Source organism: Trachypithecus francoisi, unplaced genomic scaffold (assembly GCF_009764315.1).
Source record: "Trachypithecus francoisi isolate TF-2019V2 unplaced genomic scaffold, Tfra_2.0 Lachesis_group4, whole genome shotgun sequence".
Lineage (NCBI taxonomy): Eukaryota > Metazoa > Chordata > Mammalia > Primates > Cercopithecidae > Trachypithecus > Trachypithecus francoisi.
Genome location: NW_022681469.1, coordinates 112,091,937 through 112,113,594, shown reverse-complemented (window position 1 = coordinate 112,113,594; position 21,658 = coordinate 112,091,937). Strand labels below are relative to the sequence as shown.

The window sequence follows — 21,658 nt, the reverse complement described above, 5'->3', positions numbered from 1 at the left end:
CAGCGGGCGCCCCCTGATGAACTAGGCCGGGCTGGGGTTCGGGGAAGGGTTAGGCGGCGGGACCTCGGGGTCACCTCCCAGACCTGGCCGGGGTGTCCAGGAGCGGGGCGAGGTCGTGGGCGCCCCACAAGTGTCGAAGACGCTCCCGTTCCCTCCCTGCACGCCCGGTCCGAGGCCCAGCTGGGCAAACCTCCGCAACCCGCGCTTCCCAGCTCCGCGCCGCGGCCCCCGCGTGACCGGAAGTTCCTCCCCCCGCGGGCGCGGGCGAGGCGGGGCCGGCCGGCGGCACTTCCGGTGCCCACGCGCCGCCGTCGCGCAGCTCCCGGGCCGTCACTTTGTGTAGCGCGGGGCCCGCCGCCGGCCCGCAGGCCCCGGCCCCGGTGTCCGGCCCGCGGCTCGGCCAGCCCGGCCCGCGCGGTGAGTGGGTCTCGTGGGGCCGGTGGGCGGCAGCGCAGGCGGCAGGTGCGGGCGGGCCGGGCTTGCACTCGGGGGCGGCGGCGGCGGCGGGGCCGGGCTGGCCCTCGACGCCCGGCGCGGGGAGGCCGCGGGGAGGCGGCTGGGCCGGGGCCTGCGGGGTCGGAGCGGAGCGCTGGTCGGACCTTCAGCGGCAGCGCCCCCGCCTCCCGGACCCCCGTCCGGGCCTGCGCGTTGCCGACCCCCGGGGCCAGTCCAGGCAGGAGGCGGAGGGGGCAGGCCCGGGAGGCCACGCGTGACACCACGGGGTGCTTGCCCACACCTTCTCGGCCGTAGCGGCAGGGGCTGGGCCGCGGCCGCCCCCAGGACACACCCATCCAGGAGGGGCTGTCACCGTCTGGGTCTCTGCAGGAGGAGGAGGCTCCGGACGCCCCCTGGGGGGCGGGAGGCGCCCGGCCGGTCGCCCCAGGAGCCCGCTTTGTGACCTTGGGGGCCTTGTCTGGGCTGTCCCTCATCTGCAGAAGGAGCCCCGGTGGGCTGCTCGTCTGTCATCTGCTGCCGGCAGGTGGGTAGGGACACCCATCCCTGAGATTGGATGGGGTCTGGGCTGTCCCGCGTGGCAGCAGAGGTAGGAAAGGGGCTGGGCTTTGGTCGAGGACCTGATGGGCAAGAGGAAGTGCAGATACCAGGAGGATGAGGCCCCCAGCTCTGCTTGTGTGGGGAGACCTTGGTGCTTGGTGTGGTTCAACAAGTGTGGGCAGGTCTGGGGAGCCAGGTGGGGTGGTGAGGGGGCTACCCTGGGGGACCTGGGATGGCCCCCCTGGAAATAACCTGCACCAGGAGCAAACCCAGGAGAGTAAGGGGATCCAGAATCCGAGGACAGACAGTGAGGACCGTGGTGGTCGGGGAAGGAAGTCTTCCAGGAGGGCATGAAGACCCGAAGGGCTCTGAGGGCAGTGGGGGCCACCCAGAGGGAATGAAGGGGGCTAGACACAAGCACACCCCCACATCTCCCACTCTCTGAGTTGGGTTTCCCTGGCTTTGGAGCTTTTGTGGAGAGTTTCTATCCACTTTCAAGCTTTTTCTCTTCCTGTCCTTGTCTCCCTCCCTTTTTCTCTTGGAAGATATCTTGTCACCTCCCATTCTAAATGTTGGCTGCAGCACCGTATCCTAGAGTGCAGGACCCTGGTAGAAATGAGGGTTTGGGGCTGGGTGAGGTGGCTTACGCCTGTGATCCCAGCACTTTGGGAGGCCGAGGCGGGTGGATCACCTGAGGTCGGGAGTTTGAGAAATGAGGGTTTGGGATTAAGTTGGTGAGGCCCCCTGTGGCCTCTGGTTTGGGATTGATGCTGATGAGGCCCCCTGTGGCCTCTGACCCAGAGTTGGATGCCGAGGGAGAGGTGAGCAGTGTTTACAGTGGACTGGCAGGCTGGCAAGAGGAGGGAAAGAGTGCGGGACTCGGGGAGGCAGAGATAACCCAGGGAGAGTTGCTGGAATCTAAACTGCCCAGCCCGCTGTGGTCTGGTTTTCAAACCATTCTGTTCTGAATCTTGGGTTGGGGACGATGTCTGGCTGTGTTTCTGACCTCTGTAGGAGCTGGTCCTCCACCTTCTCTGGTCATCCGTGGGTGGACTTCTTGGGAGAAAGAACTCGGTGTCCTCTTTGGAGGCAGAGACTCTCCACTGCTTCTGGGGTGAGTTCCAATTCTAAGGGTCCCACCAACCAGCAGTGGTCAGCCTGTTCTGGAATAGGACAGTAGGGCCAAAATGCTGAGTTTTAAAAATCCTGTGCCCATCACATTGGCTGGTGACTTCAGACATTCTTTTAGTAAGTGAATGCTTCTTAAGTGCTGGTGTGGGTGGGAGTCAGACATGAGCAAAGGGAGCTGCTGCCGCTCTGGAGCTGACCACACGCAGGGAGAGAGATAAGACAGTCTCATAAGTGTATTTTTAAGATGTAGTAGGTGCTGCGAGGGAAGAAATACAGGGAACTCTATCACCACTGGGACCCGGGGGCTGCCTCAGAAGATCACCCAGGAAGAGGGGAAGAGAGTTCCAAGGATGGGGAATAGCACACATAGGGCCTGAGATGAGATGAACATGCAGCCACTTTATTCCAAAGCCATGAAGTGTTCTTCTGTTGTGCCCTCATATTGGTGGCCTGGCTCTGGGAGTTGAAAGTTGCTGCTTCAGGTGGTGGCCAGACAGGAGACAACTCTGCCGGGCTTGGCATGGCACCTAGGCCCAGCCTGAATCTGCGGCCTGAGGCTTGAAAGAGAAAAGCCCTCCTCTGGGCCTCAAGTGGGTGGCGGTTGGGAAACCGTTGCTCAGTGTACCCAGCGCCCTGAGTGCTGGGCAGGGCCACGTCCTCCTGGAGGTGGCGAGCATAACACGCAGAGCATGCGTTTCCACACTTCAGGCATCTTCGCACGCCAAAGAGCTGTGGACACTGAGAAGGCCGGCTTCTGGGAGAGGCTGGAGGTTGGGGCGGTGCTCCCAGGCATAGTTCTGTGACTTGAGTCTTTGGGGGTCAGTGATTCTGAAACTAGAAAGGGGGCTGGAGCCAGTGAGGGGGCACAGGTGACCTTTGGGACAGGGGTGGCTTCTGGATGCCTGTGTGTCCCAGCCCTTGACTTGGGTGGGCCTGTGTGAATGCTCAGAGCTTCCTGGCTACTAAAGTGTGGATTTTAAGGCAGCTGCTCAAAGCAGTTCAGGAAATGAGTACGCGCCGCTGCTATGGTTTGGCTGTTTGTCCAGGTGTCAGGCTGTTCTTGAATTGCTGTGAAGAACTACCTGAGACTGGCTAATTTATAAAGAAGAGGTGAAATTGGCATATGGTTTTGCAGTCCGTACAGGAAGCATGGTGCTGGCATCTGCCTGGCATCTAGGGGGCCTCAGGAAGCCTTTAATCATGGTGGATGGTGAGGGGGAATAGGCATGTCACATGGCGAAAACAGGAACAAGCAAGAGAGAGTGAGTGGGGAGGCGCCACACGCTTAAAGACGACCAGATGTCCTGTGAACTCAGAGCGAGCACTCATTACTCACTGCCTCCAAGGGGATGGCCCGCCCCCATGATCCAGTCACCTCCCACCAGGCCCCACCTCCAGCACTGGGGATTACGGTTCAGCATGAGATCTGGGCGGGAACAAACATCTAGGCTCCATCAGTCCCCTTCCAGTCTCATGCTGAAGCGTGATTTCCAATGTTGGAGGTGGGCCTGGTGGGAGGGGATTGGCTCATGGGGGTGGATCCCTCATGAATGGTTTAGCACCATCCCCTTGGTGATAAGGGAGTTCTCAGTTTATGAGAGATCTGGTTGTTTTAAAAGAATGTGGAGCTTCCTCCCTCTCTCTTGCTGCCCCTTTGCCTCCCTCCATGAGTGGAAGCTTCCTGAGGCCCTCCCCAGAAACAGATGCTGGTGCCCTGTTGGTGCAGGCTGTTGAACTGTAAGTGAATGAAACCTCTTTTCTTTATAACTTACTCAGCCTCAGGTATTCCTTCACAGCAATGCAGAAATGGCCTAACACAGCTGCCTAATTGATAGAGAAGTGATGGGTTATAGAGGGAGAGGTAATCACGGAGCAGCTTTCTCCTGTGTCCGTAAGAACACCAGGTGTGGTGGTCTGGACTGTTCTCATGAAGGCCACTCTGTATTGTTTTAGGAGTTCTGTGGCAGACAGTGTCCACTGCTCAAGCTGGATGAACTAGGGTGGGCCCAGTGCTCTGTGTGGCCAAGTGGCCTGACATTCCAGGATGCTTCTGGGGCTCATGGCCTCAGCCCCTGGATTCTGGGCTTGGCTCGCTGTGGAAATGGCCCTGTTGAGGCCGGAGACACTGATGGTGTGTGTCCTGGGTGATGGGTCAGGTCTCAGGTTTATACCCAGAAAGGAGCCACTGAAATGGACTCATCAACTCTGTGACTCTTCCCTGCCCTTGAGACCCCACAGGGGCTGGTGAAGGACACGCAGTGGGGAGGGGCAAGGGGTCCCAGGGCCAGCAGATCCCATCCTGCTGTGTCCATGGCCCTGGACCCTGTGTCGGTGTGGCTGCCTCTCCCCTGAGCTTCTGGGCTGAGCTGTCAGTGAGAGATTAGGACCCTGTAGCCTCTGGGACTTTGATAAGTCAGCCCTTAAGAGTCTCTGATCCCCAAACTTGAAATGTCACAGGCATTTCCTGTCCTCCTGATGGTCTGGCAATGAGCTGTGTGTCTGCCATGCACTGCACTTTTCACAGAGCGAGGGCTGAGGGCACATGAAGGTGACGCTGGCTCGCAGCCCCCGCTCTCCCATGTCCTGCAGGAAGGAGCCTGACCTGCTGGCTTCCCGGCACCTGTCTCTCCTCCCAGCCCCATCCTGCCTTGCAAGTGCCTGCAGCCTGTCTGTGCTGAGACTTCTTGGCATTCCCTGCTGGCCTGGTTCATGTGTGTTGAGGACCAGGTAAGCGTCTCTTTGTTCTGTGTATCCTTCTGGCTAAACACGGGCCACCCTCGGGCTGTGTGATGCTTCCTTGTGGATAAAGACTGGGAGAAATGGCTGATTTACTCCAGTAAAGAGCAGCAGTTCACACCAGGCATGTAGTTCTTTGTGAAAAGGAGTTGAGACTGGCATCCTAGGGCTCACGCGGAGGGGCTCCTGGGGCAGCCTTTCTGGGTACAGAATGTCTTGGTGGTGCAGGGGAAGACCGTGGGAAGGCCTGGTCCTCCCTCATCTCCATTGCCTTCAACTACATAACAGGAGGAGTCAGTCCTGCTCCCCGCGCCCCTGCCAGGCTGTGGGAGACCCTGTGAGGGGACCTGTGTGGTGTGCTGAGAGCAGCGCATCACTGCTGTCCATCTGCGTTTCAGGCCACGCGGAGGCTTGCTCCCAGGGAGGATGGCGGCACTCCACACAACTCCCGACTCCCCAGCTGCCCAGCTGGAGCGGGCAGAGGACGGGGCAGAGTGCGACCCTGACCAGGAGGAAGAGGAGGAGGAGGAGGAAAAGGGGGAAGAGGCGCAGGAGGTGGCAGAAGAGGAGGAGGAGATAGTGGTGGAAGAGGAGGAGGAGGGTGTGGCAGAGGTAGTGGAGGACACGCAGGTGGAGGAGGTGGCCGAGGTGGAGGTGGAGGCGGAGGCGGACGTGGAGGAGGAGGACGTGAAGGAGGTGCTGGCAGAGGAGCAGCCTCCGGCATTGGGGACCCAGGAGCGACTTAGCCATGGTGGTGATGCCAAGTCCCCAGTTCTTCAGGAAAAGGGTAAGAAAAGCAGCCAGCCTTGGGGAGGAGGTGAATGGGGCTGAGGTGGGCCAGGCCAGGGACCTGGTCAAGTCAGGAGGGTTCTTGGGCCGATAGGGTGGAGCTGAAGCCCAGCTTTGCAATGAGGGTGTTTCTGGGGCTCCTGGCCCTGCAGGCTGGGGGCTCAGGGCAGCTGGCCCTAAGAGATCTCTCCCCGCAGGCCTGCAGGCCTCCTGGGCTCCGGCCACTCCTAGGGATGAGGACCTGGAGGAGGAGGAGGAGGAGGAGGAAGAGGAGGACGAGGATGATTTGCTGAAGGCTGGGTCTCAGGTGAGCTGCCCTCTCCGTATGGGGCTTGGGTAACCTAGGCAGGGTTCCCCCCAGGGCCTCGGCACCTGCTGTCTGGAGACATCTGTTGGCAGCGGCCACGGCACTGGGGTCCCCAGGCTGGGCCGTGGCCCTGAGTTGGGAGGGGCCACAGGAAGCGGCTGGGTGTCCAGCCCCAAGCCCAGGGGTGTGGTCCTGCTCTCCTGGGCGTTGGGTTGTCCTGATCGCTTTGGCTGCCACCCACTCAACGGCACTGTGCACAGCGACTTCAGAGGCCTGGCTGTCCCCCAAGGCTGGCCGCTCCCGCACCTGGAGTGCCTGTCACATGTCCAGGGTCTGGGTTCCTGCTGCCCAGTCAGGTCAGGCGCCAGTGCCCATGCTCAGTTTAGTTGCTCCTGCTTGTCCACACAGGAGTGGGCCCTCCATGGCTGACGTGGCCGTTGCCCTGGAGGAACTAGGGGCAGGGCTTATTGTCTCCTGACCTCTGCATGAGCCACAGCTCTGCCCTATGAGCTGGGTCATTCACCCTCTTTGAGCTTGAGTCCCCATTCTCTGGCTGGGATCTGGCCCCTGCTTTCCAGGGCTGCAGCAAGGCCTGAAAGCCCTCAGTGCCGTCTGGGCATCTGTGTCCCCCTGACACCCACGCTGGAGGGCCTCAGTGGCCTCAATCATCTGTGGCTCTTTGTAAAGGGCTCCCTCAGCCTCTCACCTGGGGCTCTGTTTCCCAGGGGCTGGTGACGTTTGAAGACGTGGCTGTGTACTTCTCCCTGGAGGAGTGGGAAAGGCTGGAAGCAGACCAGCGGGGCCTCTATCAGGAAGTCATGCAGGAGAACTATGGGATTCTGGTGTCCTTGGGTAAGGATGGGACCTTTTGTCCCCAAGAGGGTGTGATGGCTGCCAGGGGCTTAGCTGTCTGACAGGGGGGCTTTCGAATCCCAGGGTCTTTGCAAAGGTGGATGCTGGGCCCAGCCCACCTCCCAGAGAAGTCCTAGGACCCCATGGCCTCTGGGTGGGGCGGGGGATGTCACTGGCCAGGCAACGCCCTGAGCCAGGTGATACATCTGTGGAGGCAGTCTGACTCTGGTCTCTGCGGTATGGCCCCTGAAGCCTCTGGGGGTGAGGAGGGAGAGGGAGGAGGAGGAGTGTGGGCATCTTGCAGGTGAAGGTGTTGGGGGGGCTTGGTGGGAGGAGAGCAGGGGAGGACAGGGAAGGGTTCAGAGGGAAGGGAATGCCTGGACCCTTCGGAGCAGGGAGGGGTGGGGAGGGCTGATGCTGGGAAGGGGGAGGGGGAGGGGTACTGAGCGGTGGCGCAGCACGGGCCGTAGGGCAGCGGAGGGCCCACGGGAGCCGCCTGTAGCCGTTGTCTGTTCTCCTGGCAGGATACCCAATCCCCAAGCCTGATCTGATCTTCCGGCTGGAACAAGGGGAAGAACCTTGGGTCCCAGATAGCCCCCGACCTGAGGAAGGAGACATCGTCACTGGTGTCTACACAGGTGAGCGCGGATGGAATTTCGTGGTTTGTGCTGACAGCTTCTCGGAGCTGTTGTCAAACTTTGGCCTTCACTGAGCTCTCTGCAGACCTGGTACCTGGTGCCTCTGACTGCACCTCTGACCATCTGTGCTGAGGAGTGAGGTATGGAGGGGGCTCTGTGGATATGCGGGTGGCCGGCCTGTGCCAACCTCTGCCTTTGCTGCCTGGCTTCTGGTGGTTCAAGTTCCAGAGAGGTCTGAGGGCTCTAAGGTCCTTAGAGAACCTAGAGGCTCCTCCTAGGAACCTTTAAAAATGATTCCCTGTCCCACGTTGGAGCCTGTGAATTTCTTTGCATGTGAGGGGCCAGCTGTCAGGTGGTGGCTGAGCCAGGGCAGGCGCAGGAGCCCAGCACGCCATCGCGGAGGCCCTTCTGATGACACAGTGCTAGCTGGTCCTTCTGCTTCTCTGCCCACTTGGCCGCTGTGTCTGGGAAAAGGCTCCCTGCAGTCTCCCTTGCTCTCCCTGGAGCACCGTGGGCAGGACTCTGAACAGGGTGGGCAGCTTGGGGCATTCTGGAGAGGAGGTTTTGGAGTGATGGGTGCAGAAGGCGTTCAGGGTGGTGAATTTTCCTGGAAATCTCAGGCCCAGCTCTGATTCTGCTCCTTCAACTCTAAGGCTCCCTTTACTCATCTGAAGAAATTGAACTCAGGTTCCCACTGGAGGATGCCACACTGTCAGTTGCGTGGAAGTTCTTAGTGGTGTCTGAGGGGCTCCTAGCATCAGAGAGCTATGCAGAGGCTCCTGGCCCACAGGTGTCTGGTTTGGGGCTGGGTGATGCCAGTCAGGAGGGGCAATGGGTAGACTGGGAGCACCGCATAGATGTGTTTTCAAATGAAAATACTGGTGTGTGGTGGCTCACGTCTATAATCCCAGCACTTTGGGAGGCCGAGGCGGGCAGATCACTCAAGGTCGAGTTTGAGACCAGCCTGACCAACGTGGCAAAACCCCGTCTCTACTAAAAATGCAAAAATTAGCTGGGCGTGATGGCGTGTACCTGTAGTCCCAGCTACTTGGGAGGCTGAGGCAGGAGAATGGCTTGAACCCGGGAGGCAGAGGTTGTAGTGAGCCAGGATTGCACCACTGCACTCCAGCCTGGGTGACAAAGTGAGACTCTGTGTCAAAAATTAAAAAAGAAAAACAAATAGGTTGGGCACGGTGGCTCATGCCTGTAATCCCAGCACTTTGGGAGGCTGAGGCAGGCAGATCACGAGGTCAGGAGTTCAAGACCAGTCTGGGCAATATGGTGAAACCCCATCTCTACTAAAAGTACAAAAATTAGCCGGGTGTGGTGGTATGCGCCTGTAGTCCCAGCTACTTGGGAGGCTGAGGCAGAAGAATCGCTTGAACTCAGGAGGTGGTGGTTGCAGTGGGCCAAGATTGCACCACTGCACTCCAGCCTGGTGACAGAGTAAGACGCCATCTCAAAAAAAAAAAAAAAAAAAAAAATCAGATCTCGTGAGAACTCCCTCATCATCATGAGAACAGCATGGAAGCAACGGCCCCCATGATCTGATCACCTCCCACCAGGTCCCTCCCTTGACATGACACTTGGGGATTACCATTGGAGATAAGGTTTGGGTAGAGAGACAGAGCTGAACTGTCATTGAAGCCTCCTCTCTGTGTCGTTGTAGGAGGCCTTTCCTGCTGCCATTCTCCAGACACTTGGGGACCCTCTTGGAACATTTCCCAGGCTTCAGTCAGGAGTGTTCTGGTTGGCAAGAAAGATCACTGCTACCCCCGGGATGAGTGTGGGACGTGGGTGACGCTCTCAGGAGAAGGGGACACAGGCCCGTGGGGCCCGTCCCTCAGCATGTGGTCTACTTGTGCTCCTGTTCTCTGTGCCTCTTGAAGGGTTAGGGGTAGAGCCTTGTGCAGGCTTGAGCCTGAGTGGTTCCCTTTCAGTCCAGGCGACAGGACCCTTGTGGCCTGTGCACCTGGCTGGGCCAGTGCCCCCTGCACCCCCTCTGGCTGCTCATCGTGCTGGGGCTGGTAGGCCTGGGATGCCCCTGGCCCTGAGTGAGTGTGTCACGGTGGCCTCTGAAATGTGACCCATAGCCTGTGTACTGAGTAGCTACCCTCCCGATGCTCCCCACTCCCTCAGTGCTCCCCACTCCCCCAGTGCTCCCTGCCTCCCCTGCATTCATTTCTGGCCAGCTGAGCTGGTTGAGATCGCTGGGGCAGGACAGAGGCTGACTGTGCCCAGGCTGACAGAGTTTGTTTCTAGACTGGAGTCTTGCAAGAGCCAAGTGTGTCCCTTTCTTGGGCTCCTTGATGAGCTGGGCCACAATGACATCTGGGCTCTGGCACTGCGCTCATCAGGACCCACCCCTCCTGAGGGCTGCTGAAGCCCCCACCTGCCCTTCAGCCATGCTCTAGCCCCACGCTTCCCCTCCTGCCCCTCCCCTGTCCTGTCTTTCTCCTTACCTGGCTTAGATCCCCACCCTGGTTGAACTCTTTTTTGCCGGCTCTGGTCTGCACTGGAGCAAGAATGTGCCTGGAGAAAATTGTGGCTGTGGGTGCCTGCAGGCCTCATGTGGCTGCCAGTGGCCTTGGCCTGGCAGGCCAGCCCTGTACTTGTGGGGCTGCCTCTCCACCCTCCAAGATGACCCCCTCAGCCACTGCAGACTGGCCCTTCTGAGATCACCTGCCCCAGTGAGGGGCAGGACCAGTGCCTGTCCTCAGAGGAGGCCCCCTCCTTACAGACCTGGCAGCCTGGCCAGGGCTATGTGGCTGGTTCAGATCCCAGTGCAGAAGCTGTGCCCGAGAGCCCTACCTCCCCCAAGCACCAATGTGTGGGGCAGTGCCACCCTCATCTCCTTGACATTTTGCAGAAGGGAGGGCTGCTAATGCCTATGAACTTGGGCGTGTCACTGTTCTCCACCCCCTCCCTTTGCTGTCCCCCATGAGGGAGGGTCTCTCTAAGGCCATCTGGAGTTTGTGTCTGGATAGAGAAAGTTGCACCAGCCGGGGGAGGGGAGGGAGCAGGTGTTGGCCTCACTCAGAACTGACTTCCACAGCCTGCACTCCAGGCCAGGCCCTAGCGGATGGGTTGTCAAAGGGAGAGAAGTGGGGCTGTTTAGTCAGTTCACTCTGCAGACTCCCCGTGCGGCCCAGGTCAGGTTGGGCCTGGAGGGCAGGTTCCAGACTCCGAGATGGGCAGAGGTTGCCCAGGGGTGGGAGTTGTAGATGGTGGCGCCTGCTGCCATGGGTGATGTGTATGGGCTACACTAAGCAGCATCCCTGAGTGATGTGAGATGTGTGTGGCATCCCATGGCAGGTTGGGACCGTGTCTTCTGGGTCAGGCATGTGGCTGTGGGGCCACTGTTTTCCCCACAGCCCCTGTGATTAGTGTCCTACATAGGACCCCCACCCTCTGCCCAGGGCAGGACACTTACTGGACGTGTTCCGGGGGCTCTGCTGCTGGGGGCATTGGCTGGCCCCTGGGATTACCACTGCCTCCTGCATAGTTAAACCAGGGCCTGGGGATAGAAGCTGGAGAGCCTACAGTTGTGTTGGTGGGATTCTGGGTAAATGCTCGGCTTTGGTGATGCCGATGACCACCCTCCCTAGGGATCTTTGTGCATCCAGGGCCTCCCTGAGGGCCTTGGCACGCACCAGTCACTGGTGAGCAGGAAGGCCCTAGTGTGGGCTGGAGGGTGCCCCGCCCCTCCTGTCCAGTCCAGGAGGCAGCCTGCCTCCTGGGCACAGGGCTGGCCAGGGCCCTGTCTGGGGTTAGGGACTGTGGCCCAGCCTCAAGAGGAAAGGCCTTGGTGGGGATCTGTGGCCACCAGGGCCTGATGGCAGGAAAGGAGCATTGCCTGACATTTGGGAGACAACTTGAGCGATGACCAACAGAAAGCATGGGATGGACAGCAGGGGCCTCGGCATCTGCAGGGACCTGTGGTGGCAGCAGCACCACCCGACCCTGGGAGGTGCTTCTGCAGCCGCATTGCAGGTGTTTATGGATGTGCATTTCATCCTTGCAGCAGTCCCACCAAGGGGATTTATCCACTGGTGCTGTTATCGACCCATTTTACAGATAGGGAAACTCAGATTTAAGGCCTTGCCCAGGGTCCATGGCCAGTGCGTCGTAGGAGTGGAATTCACACCCAGGCAGAGCCCGGGCCCTCCAGGTGAAGCCAAGGGAGAGATGGTGTAGCATCCCGGCCTGGCCCCTGCCGTCCTGATGCAACTGAGCAGATGTGGGGCTTCAGCCTGCAGGAGGGTTACTATGGTGGGCACAGTGGAGTAGTGAGCCCTTGAAGAACATCTCAGCATTAAGATTTGAAGGGAAGCCTCTAAAGATGCTACTCGTGCTAGGGAGCAGCTGTGCCCGGTGCTGGCGCCTGTGGAGGGAGATGGGGGAGATAGTTCCTGTGAAAGCCCTGAGGCCTTTCATTCATTCCCTTGGCACCCAACCAGCTGGGGTCTCCCCTCCATCAGCTCCTGTCACCTGCCGCTGGATGGGGGGGTCTTAGTGTTCCCAGTTCAGGACACAGGCTGTGAAGGTCCTTGTGGCTACACTCTGGAAGCTTCTCCCTCCCTAGACAGCTAACTTTGAGCCTCTGGTCGGCCTCTGCTTTTGACCGCTGAGCCTTGTGGTCCCTCGGGATCTTCCCGGAAGCCTAGCTGAATGTTGCTAGGCCAGAGTCCTCAGGCCTAAAGGTGAGGTGCAGGGGAGAGGGACCGCCAGCCCCAGGGTCTCCTCTCCTGTCCCCTGCGTTCTGGAGGAAGCAGGTGTTGGGCACCCTGGGCTGCTGTATATGGTTCCTGCCCCAGTGCCCCCCAGCTGTTGAGAAACATGTGCCAACGCCTCCTAGTCAGCCTCCAGTCTTGGGTCTGATGAGTTGAGCTGTGAGGAGGCCTCACTTAGATCTAAAAAAGGCTTTGGATCTGAGAGCCAGCAAACGCCCTTGGGGCCATGTCCCTGGAGTCCTGTTGGCTGAACACCCTCAGTCAAGGATGTTCCCATCCACTTCGACAGAGCCTGGCCTGGGGCAGGCTGGTCTCCCTCTGGGACCCTTCCCAGGGGCCCTGCTACTTCCTGGAAGCTCCCCTCAGAGTGCAGCCAGCTCAGACTTCCCAGGGACTTGGATGCCCTTCCTGTCCCACACTCGGTGTCAGTGGTGGCCTATCACCATGCCATATGCTGGAATGTGGCCCAGCCTTGTCTCAGTTGTTGGACAGGCGGCCATGCCAGCTCCAGAGCTGGTGGGAGGTACACTCTCTACAGAGCCTACTGGGAGGAGGGCTCCCTGCCTACCTCCCCAAGTGAGAGGCTTCCTTGCTGCACTCAGGATCAAGGGAGAGGTGCTGGGAGGAGCCTCCCAGCTCTGGGCAGCTGAGACTTCTATGGGCAAGGCTGCACTTGGCCTGGGAGTCCATTTCTTTGAGGCTTATTGTACAGTAAATGCTCGTTGAGTCTTGGCTGGTTCCTGAGGTGCCGATGCGTCTTGCTACAAAATCGTAGTTGTTCCTAGGCTTGAACCTTCCCCGTTTGGAGGCATCTCTAAACCCAAGACCTGCATCAGAGCCTAAGGGTCAGATCCTTTCCAGCTCTCTGCCAGCCTCCCTACCCTGTAGGGTTGGGGCTAGGGCTGGGGTGCAGCAGCCTTCCCGGACCTGGGGAGTGTTGCTGCCAAACGGGAACTGGGCTGATGGGGACTGGGCTTTTCTTTGCTGCTCTGTGCACAGAGTGGCTGTGGGTGGCAGTTCGAGGTAGACTCAACTTAGTGACAAGAAACCTTTTTATTTCAAGCTTACGTTTACTATAATAGTAAACCGAGAAAGTATCATGAAATGGGAAAGAGGAAGTACCCATTTTCTGACCCTTTTCTATATGCCTGTTTTTTCTTTTTTTTTTTTTTTTTTTTTTTTTTTTTTTTTTTTTTTTTTTTTTTTTTGAGACGGAGTCTCGCTCTGTCGCCAGGTTGGAGTGCAGTGGCCGGATCTCAGCTCACTGCAAGCTCCGCCTCCCGGGTTTACGCCATTCTCTCGCCTCAGCCTCCCGAGTAGCTGGGACTACAGGCGCCCGCCATCTCGCCCGGCTACTTTTTTGTATATTTTAGTAGAGACGGGGTTTCACCGTGTTAGCCAGGATGGTCTCGATCTCCTGACCTCGTGATCCGCCCGTCTCGGCCTCCCAAAGTGCTGGGATTACAGGCTTGAGCCACCGCGCCCGGCCAATGCCTGTTTTTTCACAGTGAAGCCAGGCCTGTGTGGGTCTGTTTTCCTGAGGCTCTAGGTCTCCATATGGAATGCATGTGGGACAAGGCAGTGCCAAGGTCATGCAGCCTGGTGGGGGCCAGCGTGCGACATGAGGGGCCACCCGAGGCGCACTGGGACCTCCTGGGCTCTGACTTCCCCCCTACGGGCAGGACTCAGTGGTCCAAGCTTATCCAGCGAGGTGATGGCTGAAATGGGCCAGTGCCTTGGCAGGGGACCCAGGTGGGGTGAGGACGAGATTCCCACACCAGCTGTGGGAGCTGGAACCTTCCAGATGCTGAGACTGTGGGGTGGACACTGGGCAGGGTCCATGAAGGTGCCTTGGAGCATATGGGGCCACAGGCCAGATGTCATCCCTGTGTTCCCTGTGACTTAGTGCCTGCTCCATAGACATCAGTTCCCTCCTGGGTGTGTCACGGTGTCTTTTTTTTTTTTTTTTTTGAGACGGAGTCTCGCTGTGTCGCCCAGGCTGGAGTGCAGTGGCGCGATCTCGGCTCACTGCAAGCTCCGACTCCCAGGTTCATGCCATTCTCCCGCCTCAGCCTCTGAGTAGCTGGGACTACAGGCGCCCGCCACCACACCCGGCTAGTTTTTTGTATTTTTAGTAGAGATGGGGTTTCACCATGTTAGCCAGGATGGTCTCGATCTCCTGACCTCGTGATCCACCTGCCTCAGGCTCCCAAAGTGCTGGGATTACAGGTCACCGCGCCCAGCCTATGGTGTCTTAGGTGTATCAGCCATCTATAGGAGCCCCACCGAGCCAACTCCATCTACATGCTCTTTGCTGCCCGCACAGGTGCCTCGGAGGGCCAAAGGGAGAGGGCACGGGTGCAGCTTGGTTGGGAGAGGGTCTGAATGGGGGAGGCTGAGCAAACCTTAGAGCTGACAGGCCGGGCGTGGTGGCTCACACCCGTAATCCCAGCACTTTGGAAGGCCGAGGCAGGTGGATCACCTGAGGTCAAGAGTTCAAGACCAGCCTGGTCAACGTGGTGAAACCCGTTTCTATTAAAAATACAAAGAAAAGTAGCCGGGTGCGGTGGCTCATGCCTGTAATCCCAGCACTTTGGGAGGCCGAGGCGGGCAGATCACAAGGTCAGGAGTTCGAGACCAGTCTGGCCAATATGGTGAATCCCTGTCTCTACCAAAAATATAAAAATTAGCTGGGCATGGTGGCAGGCGCCTGTAGTCCCAGCTACTCAGGAGGCTGAGGCAGGAGAATCACTTGAACCTGGGAGGTGGAGGTTGCAGTAAGCCGAGGTCACGCCACTGCATTCCAGCCTGGGCAACAGAGCAAGACTCCGTCTCAAAAAAAAAAAAAAAAAGGCCGGGCGCGGTGGCTCAAGCCTGTAATCCCAGCACTTTGGGAGGCCGAGACGGGCGGATCACGAGGTCAGGAGATCGAGACCATCCTGGCGAACACTGTGAAACCCCGTCTCTACTAAAAATACAAAAACTAGCCAGGCGAAGTGGCGGGCGCCTGTAGTCCCAGCTACTCGGGAGGCTGAGGCAGGAGAATGGCGTAAACCCGGGAGGCGGAGCTTGCAGTGAGCTGAGATCCGGCCACTGCACTCCAGCCTGGGCGACAGAGCGAGACTCCGCCTCAAAAAAAAAAAAAACAAACGGCCGGGCACGATGGCTCACCCCTGTAATTCCAGAACTTTGGGAGGCCGAGGCAGGCGGATCACCTGAGGTCAGGAGTTTGAGACCAGCCTGACCAACATGGAGAAGCCCCATCTCTACTTTAAAAAAAAAAAAAAAAAAAGCCGGGCGTGGTGGCACACGCCTGTAATCCCAGCTACTGAGGAGACTGAGGCAGGAGAATTGCTTGAACCTGGGAGGTGGAGGTTGCCTTGGGCCAAGATTCCGCCATTGCACTCCAGCCTGGGCAACAAGAGTGCAATTCCGTCTCAAAAAACAAAACAAAACAAAATTTAAAAAAGACGAGGTGTGGTGGGTCACGCCTCTAATCCCAGCACTTTGGGAGGCTGAGGCGGGCAGATCACCTGGGGTCAGGAGTTCGAGACCAGCCTGGCCAACATGGCGAAACCCCATCTCTACTAAAAATACAAAAAAATAGCCAGCTGTGGTGGTGTGCGCCTGTAATCCCAGCTACTAGGGAGACTGAGGCTGGAGAACTGCTTGAACCTGGGAAGTGGAGGATGCAGTGAGCTTTAAAAAAACAAATAAAAAGCCGGGCGTGGTGGCATGAGCCCATAATCCCAGCTACTCGGGAGGCTGATATGGGAGAATTGCTTGAACCCAGGAGGCAGAGGTTGCAGTGAGCCAAGATCGAGCCACTGCACTCCAGCCTGGGTTACAGAGTGAGACTCCCGTCTTTTAAAAAAAAAAAAAAAAAAAAGGCTTAGAGCTGACAAAGGCAGGTTCTCTTGTGCAGGGGCCCGCAGGCTTCGCTGTCTTCCAGGAAAGCCAGGGAGGGGGAGCTCTCGGGAAAACGGCCCCAGCGTCTCCACCTGGTTTTCTCAGCACAGGATCCCTGCTTGGGTCTCACCCCTTGCTAGAGTTTGCCCCATTCCTCAGCAGGTGGCAAGCCCTGGAGGGAGCCTGCAGTCTGGAAGAGATGTTGGACGGGAGCCCTGGCTTTCCTGGGAGGGACAGTTTTGTGAGCTGCGTGTCCCCAGGTTCCTAGCTGGGGGCGGCGGCTTTCCTGCCCTGTGGCTGTTCAGGACTGGTAGTGGGGCATGGGCAACCACTCACTCGGCGAAAGGAAGTGCCCTGTCCGACTGAAGGAAGGTCCTGCTGGTGGTGTCTCAGAAGCCCTGATTTCTCGGGACAGGAACCTTCCAAAGTTTCCTGTCAAGTTCACTTACTTCTGTCTTCTGGCCTGCCTTTGTCGTCTTCAGGAGCCTGGTTCTGGACGGACGACATAGAGGACCACGATGAGGAAGACGATGAGGACTTCCTGGCGGAGGTGGCTGAGGAGGAGAACGAGCCCCCAGGGCTCTGGTCGGCGGCCTACGGCGTGGGCGACGTGCCTGGGACGTGGGGCCCCGACGACTCGGATTCGGCGCAGACTCCAGAGGGGTGGGGTCCCGACCAAGGCGGCCTCGGGGTACTGGCCGACGGCTCTGAAGCGAAGCCTTTCCTGCACGGCCGGGAGCCGGGTGCGAACCTGCTGTCGACCTGGGCGTTCCCCGCCGCAGTGGCTCCGCTGGCCGGGCGGCCCGAGACCACGTGCGACGTGTGCGGCAAGGTCTTCCCGCACCGCTCGCGGCTGGCCAAGCACCAGCGCTACCACGCGGCAGTCAAGCCCTTCGGCTGTGAGGAGTGCGGCAAGGGCTTCGTGTACCGCTCGCACCTGGCCATCCACCAGCGCACGCACACCGGCGAGAAGCCCTTCCCGTGCCCGGACTGCGGCAAGCGCTTCGTCTACAAGTCGCACCTGGTTACGCACCGACGCATCCACACGGGCGAGCGGCCCTACCGCTGCGCCTTCTGCGGCGCGGGCTTCGGACGCCGCTCCTACCTGGTCACGCACCAGCGCACGCACACGGGCGAGCGGCCCTACCCGTGTCCGCACTGCGGCCGCAGCTTCAGCCAGAGCTCGGCGCTGGCGCGGCACCAGGCGGTGCACACGGCCGACCGCCCGCACTGCTGCCCCGACTGCGGCCAGGCCTTCCGCCTGCGCGCCGACTTCCAGCGCCACCGACGCGGCGGGGGCTGTGCGGAGCCGGGTGGTGACGGCCCCCGGCGGGAGCCCGGCGAGACGGCGGCCGCCGCGGGGCCGGAGGACACCGACCCTGGGCCAGAGGGGCCGGGGGGACCTGAAGCCGGTGAAGCGGACGGAGAGGCGGAGGCCGCGGCGGAAGAGAGAGAGGAGGCGGCGCCCACCCCCAGCGGCAAGGCTGACCCCGCGCCGGACCGGCGCTTCCTGGAGCTGGGCAATGGCCTGGGAGAGGGCGAAGGCCCCTCTTCCCACCCGCTGGGGTTCCACTTCCCCGTGCACCCCAAGTCCTGGCTGCACCCAGACAGCTTCCCGCTCCTGGGCCTGCCCGACTTCCGAGAGCGGCTGCCGGTCGACGGGCGCCCGCTCCCGGCGCCCCTGGGGGGCCCACTCTCCCTGGTGGAGGGGACAGGGCTGGCCTGCGACCCCTTCGGCGCCGGCGGGGCCGGGGGCGGCGGAGGCGGCCTGCGCGCGTTCGGGCCTGCCGTCGGGAGTCTGCTTGCGGAGCCCGCGCCGGCCGCGCTGGCGGAGGAGGAGAGCCCGTGGATCTGCTCGGACTGCGGCAAGACGTTCGGGCGCCGGGCCGCGCTGGCCAAGCACCAGCGCTACCACGCGGGCGAGAGGCCACACCGCTGCGCCGATTGCGGCAAGAGCTTCGTGTACGGCTCGCACCTGGCGCGCCACCGGCGCACGCACACCGGCGAGCGGCCCTTCCCGTGCCCCGAGTGCGGCGCGCGCTTCGCCCGTGGCTCGCACTTGGCGGCGCACGTGCGCGGCCACACCGGCGAGAAGCCGTTCGTGTGCGGCGTGTGCGGCGCGGGCTTCAGCCGTCGCGCGCACTTGACAGCGCACGGGCGCGCGCACACCGGGGAGCGGCCCTACGCGTGCGGAGAGTGCGGCCGGCGCTTCGGACAGAGCGCGGCGCTGACGCGGCACCAGTGGGCTCACGCCGAGGAGAAGCCGCACCGCTGCCCCGACTGCGGCAAGGGCTTTGGCCACAGCTCGGACTTCAAGCGTCACCGGCGCACGCACACGGGCGAGAAGCCCTTCCGCTGCGCCGACTGCGGCCGCGGCTTCGCGCAGCGCTCCAATCTGGCCAAGCACCGTCGCGGCCACACGGGCGAACGTCCTTTCCCGTGCCCTGAGTGTGGCAAGCGCTTTTCGCAGCGTTCTGTGCTGGTCACGCACCAGCGTACACACACGGGCGAGCGGCCCTATGCCTGCGCCAACTGCGGCCGGCGCTTTTCGCAGAGTTCGCACCTGCTCACCCACATGAAGACGCACCGCGGCGCCGCCGCAGCGGCGGGCTCGGGTTCGGCCCCAGCCCCCGCGCCCAAGCCCGAGGCGGCCGCCAAGGGGCCGTCCAGCGCTGGCCCGGGGGAGCGCGGCAGCGCCCTGCTGGAGTTCGCGGGCGGCACAAGCTTCGGCTCCGAGCACCAGGCCGCGTTCGCCGGGCCCTCGGGCGCCTACAGGGAGGGCGTCCTGTGAGGGGCCCGGGGCCGACGGCAGCGCAGCCTGCAGGGCCACCGGCCCCTCGCTCCTCGGGCCCCGGGAGGCTGAGGGTCCCAGTCCTGGGTGCGGTGCCTTCCCTCAGCCCCCGCCCTGCGGCCCCGAGTCTCTTGCCCGCCGGGTCCGTGAGCTCAGACGTGGGGAGCTCTGGAGAGAAGAGCAGCGCGGAGGCAGTGAGGCCTGGGCGCCACCCACACGGAGACTGCGGTATCCCCTGGGTGGGCCTGGGCTGTGAAGCAGGGCGGTAGTTGGCGGGCGATGCTATTTATTTCACCTGGATTCCGACTTGGGTGGCCCAGGGAGCAAGGGACATGTGCGTTTGCAACCGGGTGTGGCGGCGAGGGAGGGGAAAACCCTTGCTCCACGGGAGGGTGGGGTCCAGCCACGCAGGTGGGCCGGCGAGATGCCTGGGAGGCCGGTGGGTTTGGCTGACCACTTCCTCCCATTCCTCAGTGGGAGACTTAGGGCCTCCCGGTCATCCGAAGGTTTAATTGCCAGAGGCGAGGGGAGGCCTTGTAGGTTTCCAAAGGGCGGAGCTCCAATGGGGAAACTTGAAATTTGTCGTCTGCAGATATTTATTTCCACCTCTCGTATGGCCTAAAGAATCTAGGAGGAGAAAAAAGCCAGATACCAAACTTACGGCCAGGCAGACGAGTCGCGGGTGTTGACAGGGTCCTGAAGGAGTTTGAAGCCTTATTCTCGAGCCGCCTGCTGTCCTCTCTCCACACGGGCACAGAGGGCACCCGGGCGCCCGCCGCACGGGTTCGGTTTTGGTCTCTGCTTCTCTCAGTCCTTTGGTACTTTCACCTCCCTCAGCGGGAGGTGGCAAACTCAGACATCTTTGGGCGCCCGAGGCCCTCGCAGCCCTGAGCCCCAGCTTTCACTTCCCTGGGCTGCCCGTCTCCCGGAGCAGGCAGACGCTCCGTCCTCGGAGCCCAGCGCTCACTTAGAGCGACTGAGATTGGTTGAAGGATCTTCCCCCACATCCCATAATTGGGGCCCTAGGACACTCGCAGGTCCCTTTAACTCTGCTTCTGTCATTACACTAGAACAAGTAGTGTTTCTGTTTAGAGTCCCATTTCACAAATTGGTTAGTTGAGGCACCCGTGTCCTGGCAGCTTGCACAGTGGCTGTCCACTTCTGGGGGGTGTGGACCTGAGCCGTGGCTCAGTGACAAACCGGGCACCCAACTATGCAAGGCCCTTGCCTGGTGGGCGCCCCACCCTCCGGACTGGGCCCATGGAAGCCACTGGGCAGGCAACTGGGGTGTAGTTCATGTGAAGGCCCCCCTCCCCTCATGCTTTTGGGGCCACTGTGAGTGGGGCCAGGAAACGGATTTTTGGTGCAGCTGCATTTCCTTATAGACCTAGTTCCTTCCACATTAGTGTAGACATGGCCTTGAGGGCTGAGCGCAGCAGCCAGGCTGCCTGGGCTGGGGGCGGGTAGGAGGCACGGTAGTTGGTGGGTGGGAAGAGGGCCTGGGTGGTGGTGGTCAGTTAGCCTGGCTGGGTGCGATTGCGGGGCGGGGTGGTGAGGAGAGCAGGGGTCCCAGGGAGGCATCGGTGTGCTGGGTAATGGCCTCAGCCCTGGGTTTCTCCTCTCCCTGCGGGACAGGAGTCTCAGAAAGGGCCAAGGGCAAGGTGGGCTCGGGGGCTCTGGGAATCTCAGCTCTAGCCCTATATGGCCAGGATCTGCTGTCCCTGTCCCTCCTGGGCCCCAGCAGCTGTCCTGCAGCCGTTGGCAGGAGGGCCTGGCTTTAATAAAGAGTGGACAAACTGAGCTTCTGACTGGACTCCATGCTGTTGCCACTTCTTGGAACCCGTCGGGGAGGCTTTGTGCGGCCTCAGGTCCGACTTGCTTCTGCAAATATTTTTAAAAGATTTTCTCTTCTAAGAAATTAGAATCGGTCCTAGGATGGCCCATGAGGAGTCAGCCCCAGGCCAGTGTGGCCCTGTGCTGCTCATGCCCACTGTCGTCTTTGGTGGCCCTCACCCTCTTCACACTTGATGTAGTGCAAACACCTGTCTTGGGCCATTACTGTTTGTGAAGGTGTTGGCCAGGCTTCCGGAGGCCAGAGCGAGGGGCCAGGTGCCCTTCCTGGTGGTCCAAACACATTCCCAGCCCTTTCCTCAGAGGCCTCCGCACCATGTGGCTCATCCAGGGCTCACCTGCTCCAGTGCCAGGGCAAGGTGCACATCCCCAGGGCCCCAAAATGCCTGCCTTAAAGCTGATTTGTTGATTTCTTTATTCTTATCACATGGTAACCCACGATCAGCTCTGACTCTCCTGTCCTTTCTCTATGGGTCTGAAAAATAAGAACTGCTGTAATCAAATGTGATCTGGAGGCATCAGAACGGAGCAACCTAATACTTTTTTTCTCACCCAGGCTGGAGTGCAGTGGCGCGATCTTGGCTCCGCCTCCCGGGTTCAAGCAATTCTCCTGCCTCAGACTGCCGAGTAGCTGGGATTACAGGCATGTGCCACCATGCCTGGCAAGTTTTTTGGTATTTTTAGTAGACATGGGGTTTCACCATATTGGCCAGGCTGGTCTCGAGCTCCTGATCTTGTGATCTGCCTTCCTTGGCCTTCCAAAGTGCTGGGATTACAGGTGTGAACCCCCGTGCCCGGCCAGAGCAACCTAACATTTCAATAGAAAAAAAATAAAGCTGGGCATGGTGGTATGCATCTGTAGTCCCATCTACTTGGGAGGATCTCCTGAGACCAGAAATTCAAGGCCAGCCTGGGCAACATATTGAGA

General features: G+C 60.2%; 1 protein-coding gene across 4 annotated transcripts; it reads left to right on the top strand.

The window, feature by feature from the left end:
- Nucleotides 1-262: 262 nt before the first annotated feature.
- On the top strand, nt 263-20,679 carry ZNF316 (zinc finger protein 316). 4 transcript variants are annotated; one of them, XM_033193091.1, is made up of 9 exons: nt 263-417; nt 826-979; nt 2,008-2,107; nt 4,714-4,851; nt 5,259-5,647; nt 5,847-5,956; nt 6,682-6,808; nt 7,333-7,446; nt 16,571-20,679. In XM_033193091.1, the coding sequence occupies exons 5-9, from the start codon at nt 5,287-5,289 to the stop codon at nt 18,877-18,879; spliced, it is 3,021 nt and encodes a 1,006-aa protein (XP_033048982.1). In that variant the 5' UTR covers nt 263-417; nt 826-979; nt 2,008-2,107; nt 4,714-4,851; nt 5,259-5,286; the 3' UTR covers nt 18,880-20,679. The 4 variants fall into 4 exon arrangements, with proteins under 4 accessions (XP_033048982.1, XP_033048983.1, XP_033048984.1 ...); XM_033193092.1 differs by having other exon boundaries at nt 275-979; nt 4,761-4,851; XM_033193093.1 differs by lacking the exons at nt 263-417; nt 826-979 and having other exon boundaries at nt 988-2,107; nt 4,761-4,851.
- Nucleotides 20,680-21,658: the final 979 nt, after the last annotated feature.